This window comes from Maylandia zebra, linkage group LG16, assembly GCF_041146795.1.
Source record: "Maylandia zebra isolate NMK-2024a linkage group LG16, Mzebra_GT3a, whole genome shotgun sequence".
Taxonomy (NCBI): Eukaryota; Metazoa; Chordata; class Actinopteri; order Cichliformes; family Cichlidae; genus Maylandia; species Maylandia zebra.
In genome coordinates, this window is record NC_135182.1 from 19,383,643 (window position 1) to 19,404,971 (window position 21,329).

At 41.5% G+C, this 21,329-nt stretch overlaps 1 protein-coding gene across 4 annotated transcripts in view; it reads right to left on the reverse strand.

Moving 5' to 3' along the window:
- Positions 1–783: 783 nt before the first annotated feature.
- LOC101479259 (ATP-binding cassette sub-family C member 4) overlaps positions 784–21,329 on the reverse strand; it is a 38,930-nt gene continuing 18,384 nt past the window's right edge. For 3 of the 4 annotated variants that reach the window (XM_004557819.4, XM_076874973.1, XM_076874972.1), the window contains exons 21-31: positions 16,131–16,281; positions 15,376–15,495; positions 15,103–15,213; positions 14,895–14,995; positions 14,287–14,478; positions 8,624–8,779; positions 5,764–5,853; positions 5,132–5,304; positions 4,565–4,670; positions 3,155–3,289; positions 784–1,739 (exon numbers count right to left, since the gene is read on the reverse strand). In XM_004557819.4, coding sequence (XP_004557876.3) covers positions 1,662–1,739; positions 3,155–3,289; positions 4,565–4,670; positions 5,132–5,304; positions 5,764–5,853; positions 8,624–8,779; positions 14,287–14,478; positions 14,895–14,995; positions 15,103–15,213; positions 15,376–15,495; positions 16,131–16,281 — 1,413 coding nt within the window. In that variant the 3' untranslated portion in view covers positions 784–1,661. The remainder of the gene's footprint in view (positions 1,740–3,154; positions 3,290–4,564; positions 4,671–5,131; positions 5,305–5,763; positions 5,854–8,623; positions 8,780–14,286; positions 14,479–14,894; positions 14,996–15,102; positions 15,214–15,375; positions 15,496–16,130; positions 16,282–21,329) is intronic. The other variant, XM_076874974.1, reaches the window with a different exon arrangement.

A 21,329-nucleotide genomic window follows, 5' to 3' on the forward strand; every position in this document is an offset into this window, starting at 1 on the left:
TATCCCACTCTCTCATTATCTGTTTGGATTGCACATCCACACTGTCAGATAAACAGAGTGGAAAATTAAGATTAAAAATATGGTAATTTCATTTCAGGCAGCAGGCTCCTCTCACTGGCCCATTATGCTATTGATTACCTCTGAATTCAATTTTTCTTTTCAATGTAAACTTTAATCTATTCGCAAGCCAACAATTCAGCTCCCAAGGGGCTATTTGAGAGTAAGTAACCATTTAATATGACGCCGGCTGAAGATTCACTGGCTTTAATGAATTGTGTAAATCACTCAGCTTTTAAAGGAACTGATGTCCCACAGTTCATGACCCAAATACGGGCCTGGTTAAATACCGCCTTTTAGACCGAGCTAAGTGTTTACTGACAAGAATCTGTGAATGTGTAATCACTGGCTTTGCGCTTGTCTGTATGAAGCCAAATTAAACAGCTCTTTTCTAAGAGAGCCGCTAATGACAAAATTACATTTTAAGACTTAATCATCTTATTGCACTACTGACATGTTAAAATAATAGAGTGCAAGGCCGCGCCACTTTACCACTGAAACAGAATTAGAAAATCACTCGACTCAGCACGATAATCACACGGTCGCTTCCTTTAACCGCTTACCAGTTTGTAGCATCGTGTTCAACTCCAGCTGTAACCACTGACCTGAAGCAAACACACCATTCAGGCAGCTGAGTGTGGAATGAGCAACAGCGGGGAGGAAACGCTGGTGAGTCAGTCTCACAATGAAGCAAAATGAAGCGAAACGTTCAAAACAATACTCTTTTATTAAATGAAATTTGAAACAAATCTAGTGTCAGTTACAAGTGAGCATTCCTCGCACTTATTTATGACTTAGAAACTGCAAAGTGCTTGAAATCTTACCTTCCATTTGTGTTACGAGCCGTAGACAAAGATGTAAAAAAATCAAACAGCGCGAATAATTACCAGGATATAAATAATCTCACTCGGTTCCATCCACATAATTACCTGCATAAAAGTGTTACATTCTCAAATAAAGTCGTTAATCAAACAAGCCAGGACAGAAAGTTGAGAGACATCTGGTTCCTTGATATTAGTCAGTATCATTGCCAACTGTTACTGGTCTTTGCTCACTAGAGATGAGGTAGACATAAAACCGATAGAGTCAAAGTGCAGGGAAACCATTCAATTTACAAACAGTGCAATTACTAGGAATCAATCGCGTGATTAAGGCACAATAATTACAGAAAGCATCCGTGTCCCCTCTGAGGTTCTCCTTGGCTTGTCAAGCATTTTTCAAGTAATGAAAAGACTTTATTCCTATAAAACAATGTTTTCCCTAAAAGAACAATTTAAGCCACAGGTAATTTATTGCACACAGAATATTGACACTCTTTTGAGCACCAGTTCCCCACTGTAGATACCCCAGAAGCCAGGACACACCTACATAAATATAGCCGTTTGCAATCAATAAACAGCCATGCAGTAATATGCTGTCAATGGAAGGCACAGCCCACCTCAGGCGTGTGCCTCCTTTCTGTTCCATACCACGGGTCTATGCTAATCAAATGGAGCGCACACTACACTGCACTAGGCCTGAAGACATTTAGGAATATCGGTGTGTCTGCTAAAATACTTGGTCACTGATGGCTAACACGAGGACCACAGCGACACTCCAAACCGTCAAAGGGACGTCTCGAAGATGACGCGGACGTCCTCGTCACGGCGCACGTCAGTCAGCCGCTTTTTGTTCGTGTAAACCTGAAAAGCGGATCAGGGAAGCAGTGTCACAGAACACAAGCACACTGTCCAATCTGAGCTACGATCTGTTAAGGCGCAATTTATGACAGATCCAGTCAGAGCACGGCGAGGGGATTTATCACCCACTGAAGCATACAAAAGTGGCTTATTTAGCCCAGTAAACAACTGTTAGATTAAAGGCAGGAAAATTTTTGGAGATAATTACAGGAATTATTTGTGGAGTTAATTTTCTCTTACGCTGGCTCCTAAGCTGCAAGCCGCTATTTAGAAAAGCCGGATTGCAGTGTTTGCGCCTGCAAAAGGCATGGCTTCTTTATGCCGAGCCGCTCTGACAGCTGAACAATTTCAGCAAGAAAGTTTGTGGAAAAAGAGGCAATGGAAGTGAAAGCTTGGCCATAGCTTGAGATATATGTACTGTCTACTCTGGGATTCTCTTTCAGCACGACAAAGGAGCTAGAGGTTGATATCAGATTATTGAATGTATTTAAACCTTGACTGACAACTATAGAAACTTGACACACAACATGCGGACTATCTCTGTATTTAATAAGTGGTGCTAGACAGTTATGGATGCTGCAGTAATCTGATCAAAGAAGAGCATCCTACAATAAAGAAAGGAAAACGTAAGGGCCCGAACAATGCCACTACCAATCCGCCAGTGTGCAGGGTAAGACGAAACCAAATAATACCACACTGTGCTGAGTCTTTGAAATCAGTATTTTACTCATTTCACTCCTCTGGCTGAGGAGATACAGTTCCGCTGATAAATTTGTGCGAGGGACAGAGAGAAAATGAAATGATGCCTACTTTTTCTTATTTCACAAAGACCTGTTTGAAGTTGCAATATGGTATCTGTAGTCCCAGACAGATGCACATAAAGTGGAATTGAACAATGAATAGCTGGCTCTTATCTGTTCAGTGTCTGAAGGGGAAATACATCACAAATGAATTTCACAGGGAAAAAATATGGACATTCTCTATTACAGTAATCCCCATAGAAAGTTTATCCCAAATCGCGATGAAGTTAAACCCAATATTTCAAAATAGATACAGTGCAAAGAAAGCTGCTTTTCTAGAATCATCGCTAAAATGATCTCAAAATTACATTATGAGAAAAAAGATTATACAGAGACTTTTTCCGATAATATCAGAGGATGTAAATCTACAAAGGGACAATTTCTCTCTTGAAATTAATGTTATGGTGTCGCAATGCTCCAAGTAGACACTTTAAATTAAAATGGTAATCAAGTGTCTTTGCATTGTCAGGGCTACACACATCTTCTGTTGCTTAGCTGTATTATTTTGGAGGTGAGCAATGGAGCCTGGAGTTAAGGGGAGAGTCTGGGATTACTGTGCAACGACTGGGCTCTTATTTAGGGACAGGCTTGTCCTGGGACAAAGGTGGATGTGGTTACCTGTTTGGCTGTGTGCAGGAGCGAGGCAGCCTCGGCTCTGCCTGTCTGTTGGACCATCTGGTAGAAGAGCCCATCCTGGTTCTGGAGCAGCACATATGGCTCATCATACTCCTGGATCATGCCAGCATCCAGAACCTGCAATCACACATACAATGGTGGGTGTGTGTGTGTGTAAGTGTGTGTGTTCCTGTGTCTGTATACTTTACTTTGGGGAAAACTGACATTTCAGCTGTTTCACTGCTGAGTGATGCAAGCAGACAGCGCAAGCTGAATGGGGAAACAGTAGTTCGGTGCACATAGGAACCATCTATTTTATGTGACTCATGCAACAACAAACACGGGTGCCTGTTTCTGCTCGAGAACGCCATGCACAATGAGGGTAACCTGTTAGCAGCGTGAAAGTCTGGTGCGCTGACTCTGACAGACAGGAGATCAGGGATTTATCCATGTATTTATCCTAGCGTTTCAGAGGCCTAGGGGTGGTCCTCAGTCAAATCCAACAATCACACCTTTAAGACTCGCTAGAAAATTACCATCATTTCTATGTCATCACATGCCATGTAAACCACACAAAGAATAGTGCCAATTCAGGCAGTTTGGAAAAGACTACAATTATATCACAGACAAATTTTAACAAGCTCGATCCCCTTACAGCGTTAATGAGCAGTTTGTTATCAGTAAAGCCCACTTTCAGGTAGTGTTTAGTATGAAAGGGAGACTTCTGCAGCTGCTGTCATAATCAAAAGTTTAGGAGCAGGCTACCAGGAAATGCAATTCGATTCTTGCAATTTGGACGATTCTTCCGGGTCCCAATTTAATTTTCCCAGAGTGTGTGACAGTCTGGGGGCATTTAACACGAGAGTACGTGTGAAACAGTCCCCTCTCTGTGATATTTGCCTTATTTCAGCAACCCTCTCAGTCACCAAGCGGCCACCGGGCCATGCCCCGTCCTCCATAGACTCTTAACAAATGCCACCACAAATGGCACTAATTGGCACCTCTGCAGGCAGTAGCAGGAAAGGGCCAAAGATCAAGTGGTGCAAGCGAAGGTTGAATGAAAGGGAATGCTGCGAGTGAGAAATCTGCCCAGCTGTTGCAAAATAAGGTAGCGGAACTGAAAATAAAGGACAGAGGTGTTTAAAAGCTGCTTTTGTTTGGCATACAACAATGAGAATGAATGTGAAGTGCATGTTTTGCAGGGGACCCCAGATTTACTCTACAAATTCTGAAAACACTGAATGCAATATTTACTGTAGCTGGTGAGATAGTACAAGGGGTTGCCAAAGTTTAAGAGGGAATATCACAAAGCTACTTGCAGAGCAATGTTGGAATGAACTCCAGCAGAAGAGTCTCATTTTAAAACCTTCACTAAAGTGCTTTACAATGGAAATTTACTGCTTTCTTACTTACCAGTATTCTGTCACAGTCAATGATAGTGTTTAGCCTGTGAGCAATGGTCAGGACTGTGCACTCTTGAAACTTGTCCCGGATAGTCTGCTGGATGAGTCCATCAGTTCTAAAGAAGCAGGAAACAAAACACCTGAGAACTGAAAAGCTCTCTTCCTATACAGCCTTGGGCAGGGATTTTACGCAGCACAGAACAATGGCTCATCAGCAGAGAAATATGTGCAGCAACAGACAGAAAAAATACAGAATACCACAGGACTTCAGCTTTAAAAAGACAAGTGTGGTATATTTTGTTACATTTTTTTTAATTGACTTGATTTGATCTTCACCAGGTGAGATTTAGACTTATAAACCCATATATTTTTATTATGTGTGTTAAACAAAAAAAAAATCTATGTTTGCACCGATGCTTTACCAAAATGATTTTAAGAAAAAAGAGAAAAGGTTTTATTATATGCACTTAAAAATACCCATATTGTGTAGCACCATTGTACAGAAAAACAAGACACATGTGGAAGAGAGCGCTTCCACGCTGATGTATAATAATTTACTTGAGAAGTATAATCTGACCTTGGGTCCACATTAGCAGTGGCCTCATCAATAATGAGGATGCGGGTTTTCCGGAGGATGGCCCTGGCCAGGCACACTAGCTGCCTCTGGCCCACGCTGAAGTTAGAGCCCGACTCCGTCAGCACCGTCTCCAGCTTGCTGGGCAGCTCGTCCACCATGGCCTTCATCTGCACCTGCAGAGAGAGAGAGCTCAGCCCCTACCCTTCATTACTCCTGCATAAAGGCCTCCTGTGGGGATGTCTTTAAAGAGCCATCCAAACACACCCATTAACTGCCTGGCACAATGCAGGGCCAGGTCTACTGATGACCTTGGCCAGTGCTCTCTTGTGGCCAGCCTCTAGCTTTAATCCAGGCCACCAAACCCATTCAGAGACAGGACCAGGAGCTGAAGCCCTTCACTGTGGGGGAAGCCTTCATCCTGGTTGGCCTGACTGCCCAAACACATCTCCCCCAGCACTTTCAATGGTTACCCGTTACAAGCCGCACATTGAGCTGGGCCCCATGGCCCTAATGGGATTTCCCCCCATGACTTGTGGCGAGCAGGGAATCTGAATGGCAGCATTGTACAGGGGGACAGAGGGATCCCCCCCTGGGCTGGCAAGGGAGAATCATTCAGAGCCACGCTGGAGTACCTCTTGGAGTGCATTCCACAGGTCCTCATCTGTGTGCTGCTTGAAAGGGTCCAGATTCTTCCTCATGGTGCCCGTAAAGAGAACTGGGTCCTGTGGATAGATGGATATGGAAAGAGAAGGCCGTGGCCAGTTAAGATAATGACAAGGGGGAAGATGTATGAAAGGGTTAAGACAGGATTTATAGAAGAGTGCTAAGCAATGTGTGAGGGGAAGATGTTCACAAAGGCCTTGCTCCACTCAGGAGCTCTATTCAGTGCTCTAGCCAACTATGCTTCAGTAAGTTGATCTTTTTACTTGGAAAACCACAATGTGCGCATTGGTGCTGGTGGAGAATAGTCGTGCAAGGCTGTCTGAATGTATAATATGACACAAAAGGACTGTCAAGTTAACATTAAAATACAGAATAAGAAACCGTACTAACTAAATGTACAAGCATGTGTGAATAGTTAGGTTATCACATTAGTTGACTACCCTCATGAAAGGACAGCCTCACATCTCAGACAGGTAGGATGTCCAAGATATGTATTTATGGTAAGCCATGCACCTGTATCAAGGTTGAGCCACACAGCCCTCTTTAAGAGGGTAAATAAAGCTCTTTATTACAGTGTAAAGGAAAGAGCCTGTCCATGGGCACTGTTCCAACACGCCACTCTGTTTGTGATGAACTGATAAAAAGGAACAATCCCACATCATCTCATGTCAGGCCATATATAGTGTGCATTCATAAATCTTGCTCCAATGTTGAAGTGATTTACTCAGTAGAGGGCTCTCCTTGGACAGCATAAAGACCCTCTCGCTCACGGTACACCCCTGCTGCAGATAAGGTTTTTACATTGCATTTATGTCCACAGTGTTTGATCCGTGAGCAAAATAAGCAAGGTACTTAAATTGTTATAATGACTGTTTAAAGAAAAAAACAAGTTAATAATAATACAAGGCTGTTGAGTCTGCCACAGTTTGAGGTTGCACAGAGCAGCGACTGTCCATAACAAAAAGTGATGCTTCCATTGTATCCGCATCACAGTCAGAGGAACGCGATAACTCCAGCTTAGTCAAGATATGCATCTGACCTCGAATCAAGATACGATACGTTCATCTGGCAACTGTGAGATTAGACTAGGAGCAAAAGTAAAGCACACATTGAGTCTAAAAAGCTTAAAGGTTACAGAACTATTAATATATCCACACCTTTACATCTGTTCTCTTACAGGTCACCTTTATAACAAAAGAAAATGAAGCATACATTTGGGTGTGGAAGCACAGCAAAAATTAAAAAGTCATGTCTCAACAAGCCGCCATATAGGTCAGAAAGTGCAGGGCTAACTGCTCAATTTCAATCCAGAGAAAGTAAAGCTTTCAGGGTCTCATCCCTGCTACCTGTGCCTTGGAAAATGTTCCACCTCTTTACTTCCAATAAGCTTTTCCCTCTGTCACCAAAACACCACCTTGTCATTAAGCCAGCTGAAGTCCCAATTCAAACTAGTTCTGTGACACACTTTAATTGACGATTCAATGTTAGGTCGGAAAAACTGCTTTCAAGCACAGCTTTCTATACACCGATTATGTGCTCCACCAATTCTAAGCCCTCTGTTTGCCACAGAATTCATTTTTTTTCTCCTAAGTCATTCCTGAGAATTCAATAGAAACTGAAATGGATCCCTTTTTAATGCCATATGCTAATACAAGCTTATCATAATCAAATCTGTGGGCGTCAAATAATGAAACTCCTCAGCGGCAATGTATAGTTTACATATCAAACTCAAAATTCCAAATGAAAAGTACGACAACCAGCAATTTATGTCAAAAAAATTTTTCCAAGTGAAAGGTTGACTGCATATCATTTCATCGACATCTAGCAGGAGAATAAAAAAAGGCTTTCAGATGAATTTGTGTAAATCCAAGAGTCTTCGCTCCATATATAAGTTTGTAATACTAACAACAGACTACAGAGAAACTCTACTCTCCCGAGTGCTGCCTACATAATGAAAATGCCATCCAGCATGTGATACAGATGAGATGAGCGTGCAGTTAAAGTTTTGACTCGTAACCTGCCACTTTGTAGCAGTCTCTCCCTCTAGGAGATGCAGAAAGAGTAAACAAAATCCCATCAAACATACATCACATCCATCGCAAACTAGTTTGGACTAAGAAGTGAAACTTTATCTGAAGTAGTAGCAATGCCAGAAACCTATCAAATCCACAGAAAAGCATTAATGAAACTGTTTTTGGGCATCTTGGCTGCACCCTAGAAATGTTTAAGACTTGAGCTAAGTGACGGTGTACAAGGGGACTCTGACTGTGAGGATGGGGGAGACTTCTTCTAAGCAGCTTTCCCATGTTTGGGGGGTAGAGGGCTAATCCTCTGTCAGGGATGGGGAACTGCTCTCTTCACAGTATAGGCCGTGGGAGTCTTCTCCCCTCCCTCCTCTCTGCTGACACTCACCCGCAGGCTGGCATTTTCTTAATGCCGTATCAGTTTCAACAAGCGGAAATAAAGTTAAACTGTCTCAAGGCATCCGTTTGTCTCACTTTCAGAAATCCCCTGAGTGACGACTGTAATTCTCCTCACTTGTTTTAGCTTTTTTTAAAAGCCAAGCGTCTAACAAGGGCAAAAGCATCCAGGCTTCTGTTACCGTCGTGCAGCTGACATTTCTGCCATTACTCAATCATGAGGAATCATGGGACCTTGGAGAAGGTGTCAAAGCAAAGCTGCTTTAGAACGAAAAGGTTAAACATGGTAGTAATTAATATATTATATTATAAGTAATATCTTTCTAACCTAGACTCACTGCAGATGATTATTGGTTACTGTGTTTAGTTACAAAACACAACTGCTGATACTGAAATTAAAGAAACGCACCTGTGGGATGATAGACATTTTCTGTCGCAGTGTGTGAAGACCAATCTCAGACGTCAGAAATCCATCAATCGTTATTCTTCCCTCAGGTTCTGCCAGCCGGAACAAGGCAGAGATCAGGGAGCTTTTACCAGCACCAGTGCGTCCAACAATGCCAACCTACAGTGGAAAGAGCTAGTATGTTATATCTGTAAAGTCTTAGTAAATGCCCACAAAAAACCCCATAAATAAATAAAATAGTGCTTATTATTTTGTCAGTAAGAGACCCAGTTGCCTGGCAAACTACAATATAAACCTTTGTACAATACTGGCATAAAAACTAAGGGAAGATTCTCTGTCCTATAATATTTATGTATGAAATTGTTTGTGTTTTACTAGACAGTCAAAATACTAAAAAGAAATGGTGGGCAATGGAGAAAATCCTTCTGTAAGCCTCTCTAACCCTCATAATCAAGATTTAAAGCTAAAAATATTTCCTTTAATCAAATCAAGTCATTTATATCTTAATCATATTTAAGTGCTTTAGCGTAATGCCACGTATAAATTCATTTGTAGCATTTGTGTTAGGGACAATTAACGTGTTTATAATTCAATTTAGCTATTTTTAAGTGTGCTATATTTATTTAGATCTGTGCTTATCTCATAAACACCAATGTGGGTGGGTTAGAAAAGTGTAGTTACTCATTTTAACCAACTGTAAAAGGTGACATAAATGGGGCTCTATAGTTTTGTGGCTCTTCTAAAAGTCACCCCATCAGAGTCAGCGTATCAAATCTATCAAATCTCATTGAACACACCTAATAAATTGGCCGAGTCAAAATTACCACTCACTCATACTTGTTTATGTCCAGTCCCCCAAACCCCTGACAGGCCATCACCCTCCTCCCCCTCCCTTTCTCCCTCCTCCCCACACCTGAAATTCACTGAGGAGATGATGGAGCGGGTCAATGCTGGGCTCAGATCTACCCCCCGTCCCAATCCCTTTTTGTCCCCCATAAACCCCCCACCAGAGCGGCCAAAGGTTCGCCATCGAGCCCCACCCTCAACAGAGCAATCGAAGTCACATTGCCCAGCCTCGCCCCCCTTAGTTCCTCTTCATGCCCTGTCTCCGCAGTCTGATGCGTGATGTGTGAAGGGTCCGGGCTGTGAGGATTATGGCAGTGATGACTTTTCCCAGGAGAAGCTGGGACCCTGTTTACTAGAAGGTTTTAAAATTTCTGTACTTTTAGGTGACAGGAGACATGTGGCCTGGTCAAAACACAGAGAGCTGCACCCTAAAAGATCTTTAAACATAGTAAACATACCTTGTGTGCCACAGACTGCTCCCAAACACGAGGGGACAAGTAATACCTCTAAAACACTTAAGTTGGCTTTATTAAACATTAGATCTCTAGCTGGGAAAACATTTTTAATTAATGATTTAATCACTGAGCACAGCCTTGATTTTATGTTTTTAACTGAAACTTGGTTGGACCAAAGTAACAGTGGAGCTGTTCTCATCGAGACGACCCCTCCTAACTACAGTTTTATCAGTGAGGTTAGGGCGAGCAGGAGAGGAGGAGGGGTTGCTGTCTTATTTAATGAATCATTTCAATGTAAGCAGCTATCTCCTGGAAGTTTTCAGTCTTTTGAATATGTGGCTTTACAGCTGAAGGCCCCATCCAAAGTTGTGTTTCTTAATGTTTACAGGCCTCCCAAATACTGCACAGACTTTTTTAATGACCTCAGTGAACTGCTGTCTGTGATCTGTGTTGATTTTGACTGTGTAATTATTGCTGGGGATTTTAACATTCATGTGGACAACCCTCAGGACAAAGGGACTAAAGACCTGAGTAACACTCTGGGCAACTTTGGGCTGACTCAGCATGTAACAGAGGCCACACATAATAGAGGACACACTCTTGACCTACTGATCTCCAAAGGCCTGAGCATTTCAAAGGTTACTGTGTCTGATGTGGGCCTGTCTGATCATTACTGTGTTTTCTTTGAAAGTAAAATCTCAGCCCACACAAATATATCAACAACAGTGATCACAAAACGGTGTATAACTGAACACAGTAGTGCAATTTTTAACCAGGTCTTCCCATTAACACCTGACCTGTCCAGAGGGTCAGTCAATGAGCTCGTCAATAGCTTTAATGCAAAAATGTTAAATGTAATGGACACTATTGCTCCCATTAAGGTGAAGGTTATCTCTGGAAGGAAAAAGTCTCCATGGAGAAACTCCACACTGGTGAAAAATGAAAAAAGAGAGTGTAGGAAAGCTGAGCGCAGATGGAGAAAAACAAACCTCCAGGTTCATTATGACATTTATAAAGAGAAACTTCACAATTATAATTTACAACTGAGGAATGCAAGGAAGTCCTACTTCTCTGACATCATCACTAAAAACAGTCATAATGCTCGGGTCTTATTTTCTACAGTTGACAGGCTAACAAACCCTCCTGTGTCAGTGGCAGCTGAACTTCATTCGACCATGGCCTGCAATGACTTTGCCAAATTCTTCACTGAAAAAATCCAAAAAATTAGACAAGCAATTGGTACATCAACAGCAGATCCAGGATATGTACTGTGTCCACCATAAAACTGTTTAAACACCATGAAACAGTTTCAACCTATTAACAGCAAAGACCTGGAGGACATCTTAGGTCAACTGAACTCCTCCTCCTGCTGTTTAGATGTCCTGCCAACAAGTTTTTTCAAAAAGGTCTCAAAGACTTTAGAGTCAGACCTGTTACAGATCGTCAACTTTTCTTTATTATCAGGTGTGTTTCCAGAATCACTAAAAACTGCTGTAATCAAACCTATACTGAAAAAGGACAATCTTGACAAGACACAAATGAACAACTACAGGCCGATCTCAAATCTCCCGTTTTTAAGTAAGATCATTGAAAAAGCAGTTTCTCAACAGCTCAGTTACTTCTTAAAACAGAATAATTGCTACGATGCCTTCCAGTCAGGTTTTAGACAGAACCACAGCACTGAAACCGCTCTGACCAAAGTGTTTAATGACATATGTCTGAATACAGACAGTGGAAAAATGTCAGTCCTAGTTTTACTGGATCTCAGTGCAGCATTTGATACAGTTGACCACAACATATTACTCAAACGACTGGAGAACTGGACAGGTCTTTCAGGAACTGTACTAAACTGGTTCAAAACATACTTAGAAAACAGGAAATACTTTGTATCAATAGGTAACTTCACATCTGAGCAGACAAGTATCACATGTGGAGTTCCCCAAGGTTCCATCTTGGGACCCCTTCTGTTTAACATCTACATGCTCCCACTGGCACAGATTATAAACAACAACAAAATAAACTATCACAGCTATGCAGATGACACACAAATATATATCACAATGTCACCAGGAGACCGAGGCCCTGTACAGGCTCTTGGTAAATGCATTGAGGAAATCAATGACTGGTTGTGCCACAATTTTCTCCAGCTAAACAAAAACAAAACTGAGGTAATAGTCTTTGGCGCCAAAGAAAAACGATTACAGGTCACCAGAGAACTTCAATCTATACATCTAAAAACCACAAACCAGGCGAGAAATTTGGGTGTAGTGATGGATGCAGACCTAAACTTAGAAAAACACATTAAGACAATAACAAAGTCAGCTTACTATCACCTCAAGAATATATCAAGGATAAAAGATCTGATTTCTCAACAGGACCTGGAAAAACTAGTCCATGCATTCATCTTTAGTAGGCTTGATTACTGTAACAGCATCTTTACAGGTCTACCTAAAAAATCAGTCAGACAACTACAGCTCATTCAGAACTCTGCTGCTCGAGTCCTCACTAAGACCAAAAAAGTGGACCACATCAGTCCAGCTCTGAGGTCCTTACACTGGCTGCCTGTCCGTCAGAGGATAGACTTTAAAGTTCTGATGCTGGCCTATAAAGCTCTGAATGGTTTAGGACCAAAATACATCAATGACCTCCTGACCCAGTATGAACCATCCAGATCCCTCAGGTCATCTGGATCCGGTCTTTTATCAGTTCCCAGAGTCAGAACCAGACACGGAGAAGCTGCATTCAGCTTTTATGCTCCTTATATCTGGAACAAACTCCCAGAAAGCCTCAGATCAGCTGAAACACTCAGTTTATTTAAATCCAGGTTGAAGACTCACCTGTTCTCAGCTGCATTTGAATAAAGCACCAAATCCACACTTTAAGCTTAAATTTCAAAACTTACATTTAACTACTGATTTTATCTACTGTTCTGATTTTATCTGTTTTGATTTTATATACTGTTGTTTGTTTGTTTGTCTGTTTGTTAATTAGTTAGTTAGTTTATTTGCTTGTTTTAATCAATTTTAAATCATGCTTTTTATTTGTTCTTGTTTCTAATGTCTCTGTAAAGCACTTTGAATCACCTTGTTGTTGAATTGTGCTATACAAATAAACTTGCCTTGCCTTGCCTTGCCTTGCCTTGCCTATGTGCTCTATGGTACTACCCCAGGGTATGGTAACCTGCAGGCCATCACCCGATACTTTCTTTAAAGCACAAGGTCATACCATCCGCAGGTATCTGCTAATGCTGTACATATGTGTGATGGTAGTTAACACATAAAATGACAGTATAATATAGGTGTTTCCAGTATTTTACCAGACTTGGGATACCAAAGAACAAAAACTCATGCTGTGGGCTGAATCCAATGAACAGGAATCTTATTAGCATTGCACCGATTGCTCTGCTGAACTAGTGTCATACCATTTAGGTTTGTTATATGCTGTTGCATAGCCATTGGGCATGTGGATACAGAAAGATAAGTGGTTAGGCTGACAGGTAATAGAGAAGTAATGATATGCTTACTCTCTCATGCTACATCCATACTCTCATAGGAGCTATTAGAGTAACTCACATTCCGATTTTTAAAACACATAGGCCCTCCTACATGTGACAATTAAGCCCCACCCCCAGTACTTATACAGTAAGTGCCTACATGGACATTTAAAAAATTACCAAGTGCTTGTATGAGACTGAATCTGAAATCATGTCTCTGCATTCATCTGCTTTAACCTACATAAGAAGAATTCCACACTACATGAATGTAAATACACACCACAAAGTGAAAGGATCTTATACTGTAGATGGTAGGTGCAGGTGAAAGGGTGTCAGGGGAACTGTCAGGATGCACAAAGCCTTTTACCCCCAAGGCATGCGGTAGAGATCCCTCCCATGGGCTGTCAGAGCCAGGGCCTCTGCACTTATCAACCCATCCATTGTGAAATCAGCCGCCCTGGCCAACCGTAGCCATGCAAAATACACCCCCTGCATTAAACACAATTTCAATCATCCTCAACCATCTCCCTCAGCCTTCCCCTCTCTCGCTCTTCCTTCACCCCTCTTCCTCGGCCTCTCCTCTCTCTTATAGTGAATAAACAGTTGTCACCGTCAGGTAGCTCAAAATGCAAATTGGAGACAAATGGATCCACTTGAACAGTCTTAATTACATGATATGTATTCCATGAATCACAAATGGTATAGTCCTGAAGATTCAGAAGCACAATGCGGTGTCCCTTTAATAATTGATTTGAGAATAATGCCACATAAAAAAAGAATCACACCACACCTACTACACTAGCTGCATATCAACCTTAGTCATGGGCTATGCACTCCAGTAAGCATGCACAGGTGGGAATAAAGACAAGGACCTTTTCTCTAGATTTGAAGACAAGACTCAGGTTCTTCAGGACCAAAGGCTCACTGGCACTGTAAGAGAAGTTGACTCTGTCAAAAGTGATGCAGCCTGCTTTGGGCCAATCGCTCGGTGGCTGTTTGTCTGTCTCCCATGATGCCTCACTCTCCAGCTCTGCATACTCAACCACTCTCTCCACTGATGTCATCTGCAAAAATAAAGCATATAGTAGGCACTTCCTTAAAATAATTTTTCCTCTTTTAACTATTTTATGAATAAATAAATAAGCTGCTCCTATATAACTTCATGTAACAGAAAATCCCTATAATACAATTTAATAGATTCTTTAAATTGACCCAGACTGGATATAACAAACCTAAAGTGACAATCGTTCTACCTGCATTTTTTTTCTTATGGCCAGCAGTGGCTATTTATCTGGTTTAATAAATCAGTTAAAATCTGTATCTGTGACCACAGTGAACACTATGCTGATGAGTTTATGGCCTCAGTCTCTAGTTTCAAGCCTAATTTAATACATCGTGTTAATTTAGCAAATTATGGTCACATTTGGACTCAAATGGAAGTTAACCAACCATCGAACCCTTGTTCATCACGTGTTCTCACCATGTTCTCAATTTCTGCACTCTGTCTGACGCCCCACTGGAACATGCCTGTGAGCGTAACTGCATAAGACAGAGCCAGACCCACTGCACCTGGTTCCAGTCCTGTATTATCAAAGAAGTAAACATGCAGTCACACATCCACGAGTCCTTCCTCTTGCTTCTGCTAATAATGTCTCTTAGCATGCACAGAGTCAAAACCCATACAGTACCATCCCTGAGGTAAAGACAGCCAAAAGCAGTAATGGTGACAAAAACTGAGCAAATTCCATCGAGTCGCACGGCAAACCAGCGGGAGGTAGTCAGGAATAAGAACCAGGCCTCTGTTAACAAAGACAGATTCCACATGTTGCATATGAGGAAATACTTCTTAATACAGTCTGAATATCATGAATGGCTTTAGATGAGACTGATAATGGAGCTCATTAGATGTTGATGTCTTGCATATTTGACCTTATAACACAAATATGTCTTTTTTGTCTCACCTGAGTGAAGATCTTGATACTCATCAAACATTTGCTGGAACCTCTGCTGAACCTTGAAGGCGCGGATGGTGCTCAAGCCTTGAAGAGAGGAGGAAAGGTGGGAGAAAACAGGACTCCGAGCTATGGGAAATATACAAGGCAAAAAACCAGCTTAGCGAGGCATTTAACATTTTTAAGAGTTTTGACCAGATTTCTAAATACAATTATAGTGTCAGGGTACATTTAATACTAATAGTCTGAACTGTTCGGTTTTATTTTGCAGCGTATCAGTATGAGAAGTGAAAAATATGAATGTGTACTCTGTTATACTAACAATAATACAGGTGATGCCCCTGATTTTTATCGTGATTTAAGGAAAGGTCGCCATTTAGCCGTCTTTTGTTTCAACTCATTAGACTTACAAACTCCTTAACAAAACCTAAATGCCTCCTTGAAGGATTCAAACAAAGCATTTGTTCTAAAAGATGATGCCACTTGTTAGTCAATGTGCATTTTGGCTCTCAGCTTTGAATGAAATAAAGGAACTAAAGCTTGATGTGGCCTAGTCATGACCACTTGACATTTTTTCCTATTATATGTGAAGTCATGAACTCTCATCTTTTGAGGAAACTGCGTGTGACCAAGGCATAGGCCACTGCCATCTTTAGCCTTTATGCTAATGATCTCTGCCTTTTTCAATAGCCTATTAGCATTCCTGTAGTCTGTGCTTTTATTTCTTCCCAATCCCACACCACAAAAAATAAATAAAAAATTACTGGTAGATTCTAGACGCTTGATGTCCCTGGAGGTCTGCAAGAAGTAGCATCGCAGAAACAGGAAGACAACAAGAAGAGGAACAACAGGAATAAGAATCCAGGGGATGATGACAGCAGCTACTGCAATCACTCCGATGACTTGCAGAAATACCTGGGAGAAAAGGAGAGGAGTAAGCACAGTAATAACTCAACAGCATCAGCGTCAAAAGCTCTGCTTCTGTTGTGTGGGCTACCGATGGGGCAGTGAGGCTTATTTGTTAGGGCTGAACAAGAAAAACCTTTCAGCTATATTTGTGTGAGACCATCTCAGGCACATAGTAAGGTAACAGCAGGTTGTGGGACTGAGCTTAAGTGACTCACAGTGTGAAAAGAAAACGATCGCAGCGCTAATTCTCACTTAGTAGCAGGTGAGAATTTACCACTTGGCCACTGCAGCTCATATCCCTGGCTCTCTAGGGTTTTCCCTTCAACACTTCTGGCCTGTAAGCCTCCCTGGCAGAGCAGCCAGCCAACGGGCATGGCCACAGTGACTGGCAGAGAGCTCTGGGAACCACACTGTGGGTGTCTGATACATCACACTCAAACCACACAGCCCTCAACAACACAGTGACTCATCACCCGTGTTAATGGCTCTGTGACACATCTAGACCAGGATACCAGAGCTGCCTAAACAGGATTGCAGGCAATGAGTCTGACGGTTATCAGAGCACCTACACCTGCATAACGTTTAGAAATAACCACCTCATAAAGACTCATTATGACTATTAATCTTAAAGATAAAATAATCTTACCTCAGCCTATATTGATGGTAATTATCAGGCACTCAAGTATCATGTGAGGTGGCATATAAAGTTTTATTATAGAGATATTAAAATTGACATCACACAATGACTCAACAATCTGAATAAGAAAACATAAATGTAAATAATATTACCTTTGATACTAATACATAATAATTGCTGATTGATATATTTAAGTTAAAGTGAGCTAGCAAGGGTCGTTGCCATCAGTTACTTTAATACTGATACTTTTATTAAAGATCGTATTAAACACCAGTTGAGAAAAAAAATAAACTACTTTTGAGGAAAGGGTGCTGCCATAAAAAAAGAACAGCTCACATTTTTAAGATTTTTGTTATGTTCACTTTATTTAGAAAATTATATTACATTTCAAAAGGGAAATGTAATCTACTTCAATTACATTTTTTTTACATTAAAAGTGTTGGGATATATTTACCTTGATACAACACTCAAAATAAATTTGTCTGTCTCATTGTTTCTTCAATCACCATCAAGTAAACTTGAAGTGAGCCACCAAACTTGGCACTGTGCCGGTACATCTTAAGGTTCTCATCTATGTTGCATATGATGTATTCAGGTTACCTAGCAACCAGCTAGCAAAGGGTTAAAGTTTTGGTGTAATTTTTCTTTTGCAATGACAAGTTCTAATTTGCATCAGTAAATCTTAATTTATACATTATATATAAATATGCCATCAGGTTGCCTGGCAACCACCTAGCAATCGGCTACCATGACACCAGAAAAGCATAGTATTGATTTAATTTTGTGGCCAACAGCATAAACACAGCAAAACAATACTGTAGCACAGACATGTAGTAGTAAAACATAATACATTACTAAAGATTTAAGAAAACACAGTTTTTGGTTTGTTTCCTTACTTTTTATTTGTTAAGCATTTTCACCAAGGAGAAGTAATGTCTCCTCTTTTAATTCCGAGTACTTTTTTTCTATAATACTTTTTTTTTTTTTAAATAATCCTGCACTTTTTATTTAACAAGGGCACATGACTTCTGTTAATAATGTCTCTTGTTTACCATTGTGGTCTTAATAATTTCCTTTACTTGAAGTACAGTGGGGCAAAAAAGTATTTAGTCAGCCACCGATTGTGCAAGTTCCCCCACCTAAAATGATGACAGAGGTCAGTAATTTGCACCAGAGGTACACTTCAACTGTGAGAGACAGAATGTGAAAAATAAATCCATGAATCCACATGGTAGGATTTGTAAAGAATTTATTCGTAAATTAGGGTGGAAAATAAGTATTTGGTCAATAACAAAAATACAACTCAATACTTTGTAACATAACCTTTGTTGGCAATAACAGAGCGCAAACGTTTACTATAGGTCTTTACCAGGTTTGCACACACAGTAGCTGGTATTTTGGCCCATTCCTCCATGCAGATCTTCTCGAGAGCAGTGATGTTCTGGGGTTGTCGCCGAGCAACACGGACTTTCAACTCCCGCCACAGATTTTCTATGGGGTTGAGGTCTGGAGACTGGCTAGGCCACTCCAGGACTTTCAAATGCTTCTTACGGAGCCACTCCTTTGTTGCCCGGGCGGTGTGTTTTGGATCATTGTCATGTTGGAAGACCCAGCCTCGTTTCATCTTCAAAGTTCTCACTGATGGAAGGAGGTTTTGGCTCAAAATCTCACGATACATGGCCCCATTCATTCTGTCCTTAACACGGATCAGTCGTCCTGTCCCCTTGGCAGAAAAACAGCCCCATAGCATGATGTTTCCACCCCCATGCTTCACAGTAGGTATGGTGTTCTTGGGATGCAACTCAGTATTCTTCTTCCTCCAAACACGATGAGTTGAGTTTATACCAAAAAGTTCTACTTTGGTTTCATCTGACCACATGACATTCTCCCAATCCTCTGCTGTATCATCCATGTGCTCTCTGGCAAACTTCAGACGGGCCTGGACATGCACTGGCTTCAGCAGCGGAACACGTCTGGCACTGCGGGATTTGATTCCCTGCCGTTGTAGTGTGTTACTGATGGTGACCTTTGTTACTTTGGTCCCAGCTCTCTGCAGGTCATTCACCAGGTCCCCCCGTGTGGTTCTGGGATCTTTGCTCACCGTTCTCATGATCATTTTGACCCCACGGGATGAGATCTTGCGTGGAGCCCCAGATCGAGGGAGATTATCAGTGGTCTTGTATGTCTTCCATTTTCTGATGATTGCTCCCACAGTTGATTTTTTCACACCAAGCTGCTTGCCTATTGTAGATTCACTCTTCCCAGTCTGGTGCAGGTCTACAATACTTTTCCTGGTGTCCTTCGAAAGCTCTTTGGTCTTGGCCATGGCGGAGTTTGGAGTCTGACTGTTTGAGGCTGTGGACAGGTGTCTTTTATACAGATGATGAGTTCAAACAGGTGCCATTCATACAGGTAACGGGTGGGGGACAGAAAAGCTTCTTACAGAAGACGTTACAGGTCTGTGAGAGCCAGAGATTTTCCTTGTTTGAGGTGACCAAATACTTATTTTCCACCCTGATTTACGAATAAATTCTTTACAAATCCTACCATGTGGATTCATGGATTTTTTTTTCACATTCTGTCTCTCACAGTTGAAGTGTACCTCTGGTGCAAATTACTGACCTCTGTCATCATTTAAGTGGGGGAACTTGCACAATCGGTGGCTGACTAAATACTTTTTTGCCCCACTGTATATCAACATTTCTTCCAGCCATTAATGTGGGTTGGAAGAACACTTCCTAACCGAAAGGCATACGTTGTGTTCGACTGAAACCTCACACCCTGAAATTAGATACATCCAAAAAGATGAATCCTAAAACGTGGAGATTAGGATCATACTGTTACCTTCAGTGGACTCAGACTAGCCCAGAGAGATGAAAATTTAATTTAGCACCTTAATTACGGATGTTATCTGCTACTTAAGCACACATTTAAGCATGATCACTTTCAGTGTAGTTTTATGATGAAAAGCCAGTCAATTCCATTTGCAGTTCAGATAAGAGGGAATTACTAGTCTAACCATTGCAGTAGTGGAGCCCACACAATCAAACAGTGAGTCGAAGCTACTGAGCACAACTGATCCCAAGAATTTCACAGTACATAAGTTTCAATCTTAGCCTTGATGGAAGGCTACCAGACTGCAAAGTGAGATGGTGGCACACAGGCCATTACCGCGTGTTATCCAGCCTTCCCTTGCGGGGATCAAATATTAACTGAACAAATGTCTTATCACCTACACTGTTTTTCTTTCACTACCCAGTTGATGACTGGTGACACAGTGACACTGCTCATTCACATTTTGCTGGTTGGTTAATCTGAATTCTAATTGGGTCCATTTCAGCAGTGGCCACAAACGTCTGAGCCAGGCTGGCTTTATCTAACAGTGGGGTCATCTAAGGGGACCGTAGGAGGAACAGGAACCATTAGATACAAGCCTTGCCTCCTCCTGCTCCCCAGGGCCCGCTGTCGCCAAGGCCCTGTTTGATGTGATCCATTTGCGTGGTTTGGCGCTTATCGTGTCAGGATCGGGGACACCGTGGCCCCCACCCACACTACACACAGATGACTCTGATAAGTGAGCCTACAAGTATACACCTCACCCCCTCAGACCACATCCATATCTCCTATGAAACCACACAGGAACAGAAAACTCCCAAAGCCACATCCCGCTGCACATAAAAGTGGATAAAAGGATGAAAGGTTTTGTATACAAACTGTTTAAATAAAGAATTAGCTCTAATAGCTCTTTAGCGAGAAAAGAAAGCTACCGCACGCATGCGATTCAGTCATTCAGGCAAACTGGGCGCACTGCTGTGTCCAAAGACCATTCAGATCTCTGCTGACCCTAATTGCTTTATTTTCTCAATGATTCTATCAGCTCTTTGATGTCCAAATAAATGTAGAAAATTGGAGTTAATTGCTATATTTGTGTTCGGCAATGATAGCGACTGTTGTTCACCAGCTGAAAATAAACACTTCGCTTTAATTAAACATCCCTCCGGACAGACGGAATCATTATGCTTTTTACAACTCCCTTTTTCATCCTCCCTTTATTTACTGACAGTGTGCAATATTTGCCACTGGGAAAGAAGTGCAAACAAAACAGGAAATGAGGGGTGAGCGTGGTAAAGAAAAATTCTCAAAAGAAGTCCTCTGTCATCGTTGGAATTTTTTCTTCTTCTTTTTTTTTTAAACTCCACGCTTTTTCTGTGACTGAGCAGCACAATAAGTTGCAAGGGTCAGTGGTACTGAAACAAAACAGGGCCGTTCCACTTGGGCTCTGGAACAATACAAGTGACCCAATCCATTCTACTCTGTGTTTGGGCTTTATTTTAGCATTAAATGCCCAGATGCTGTGGCTTTTCTTTGGGTGAAATGACTGTGGACACCTCCTTCACATTTTCCCTTTCTGGGCCAT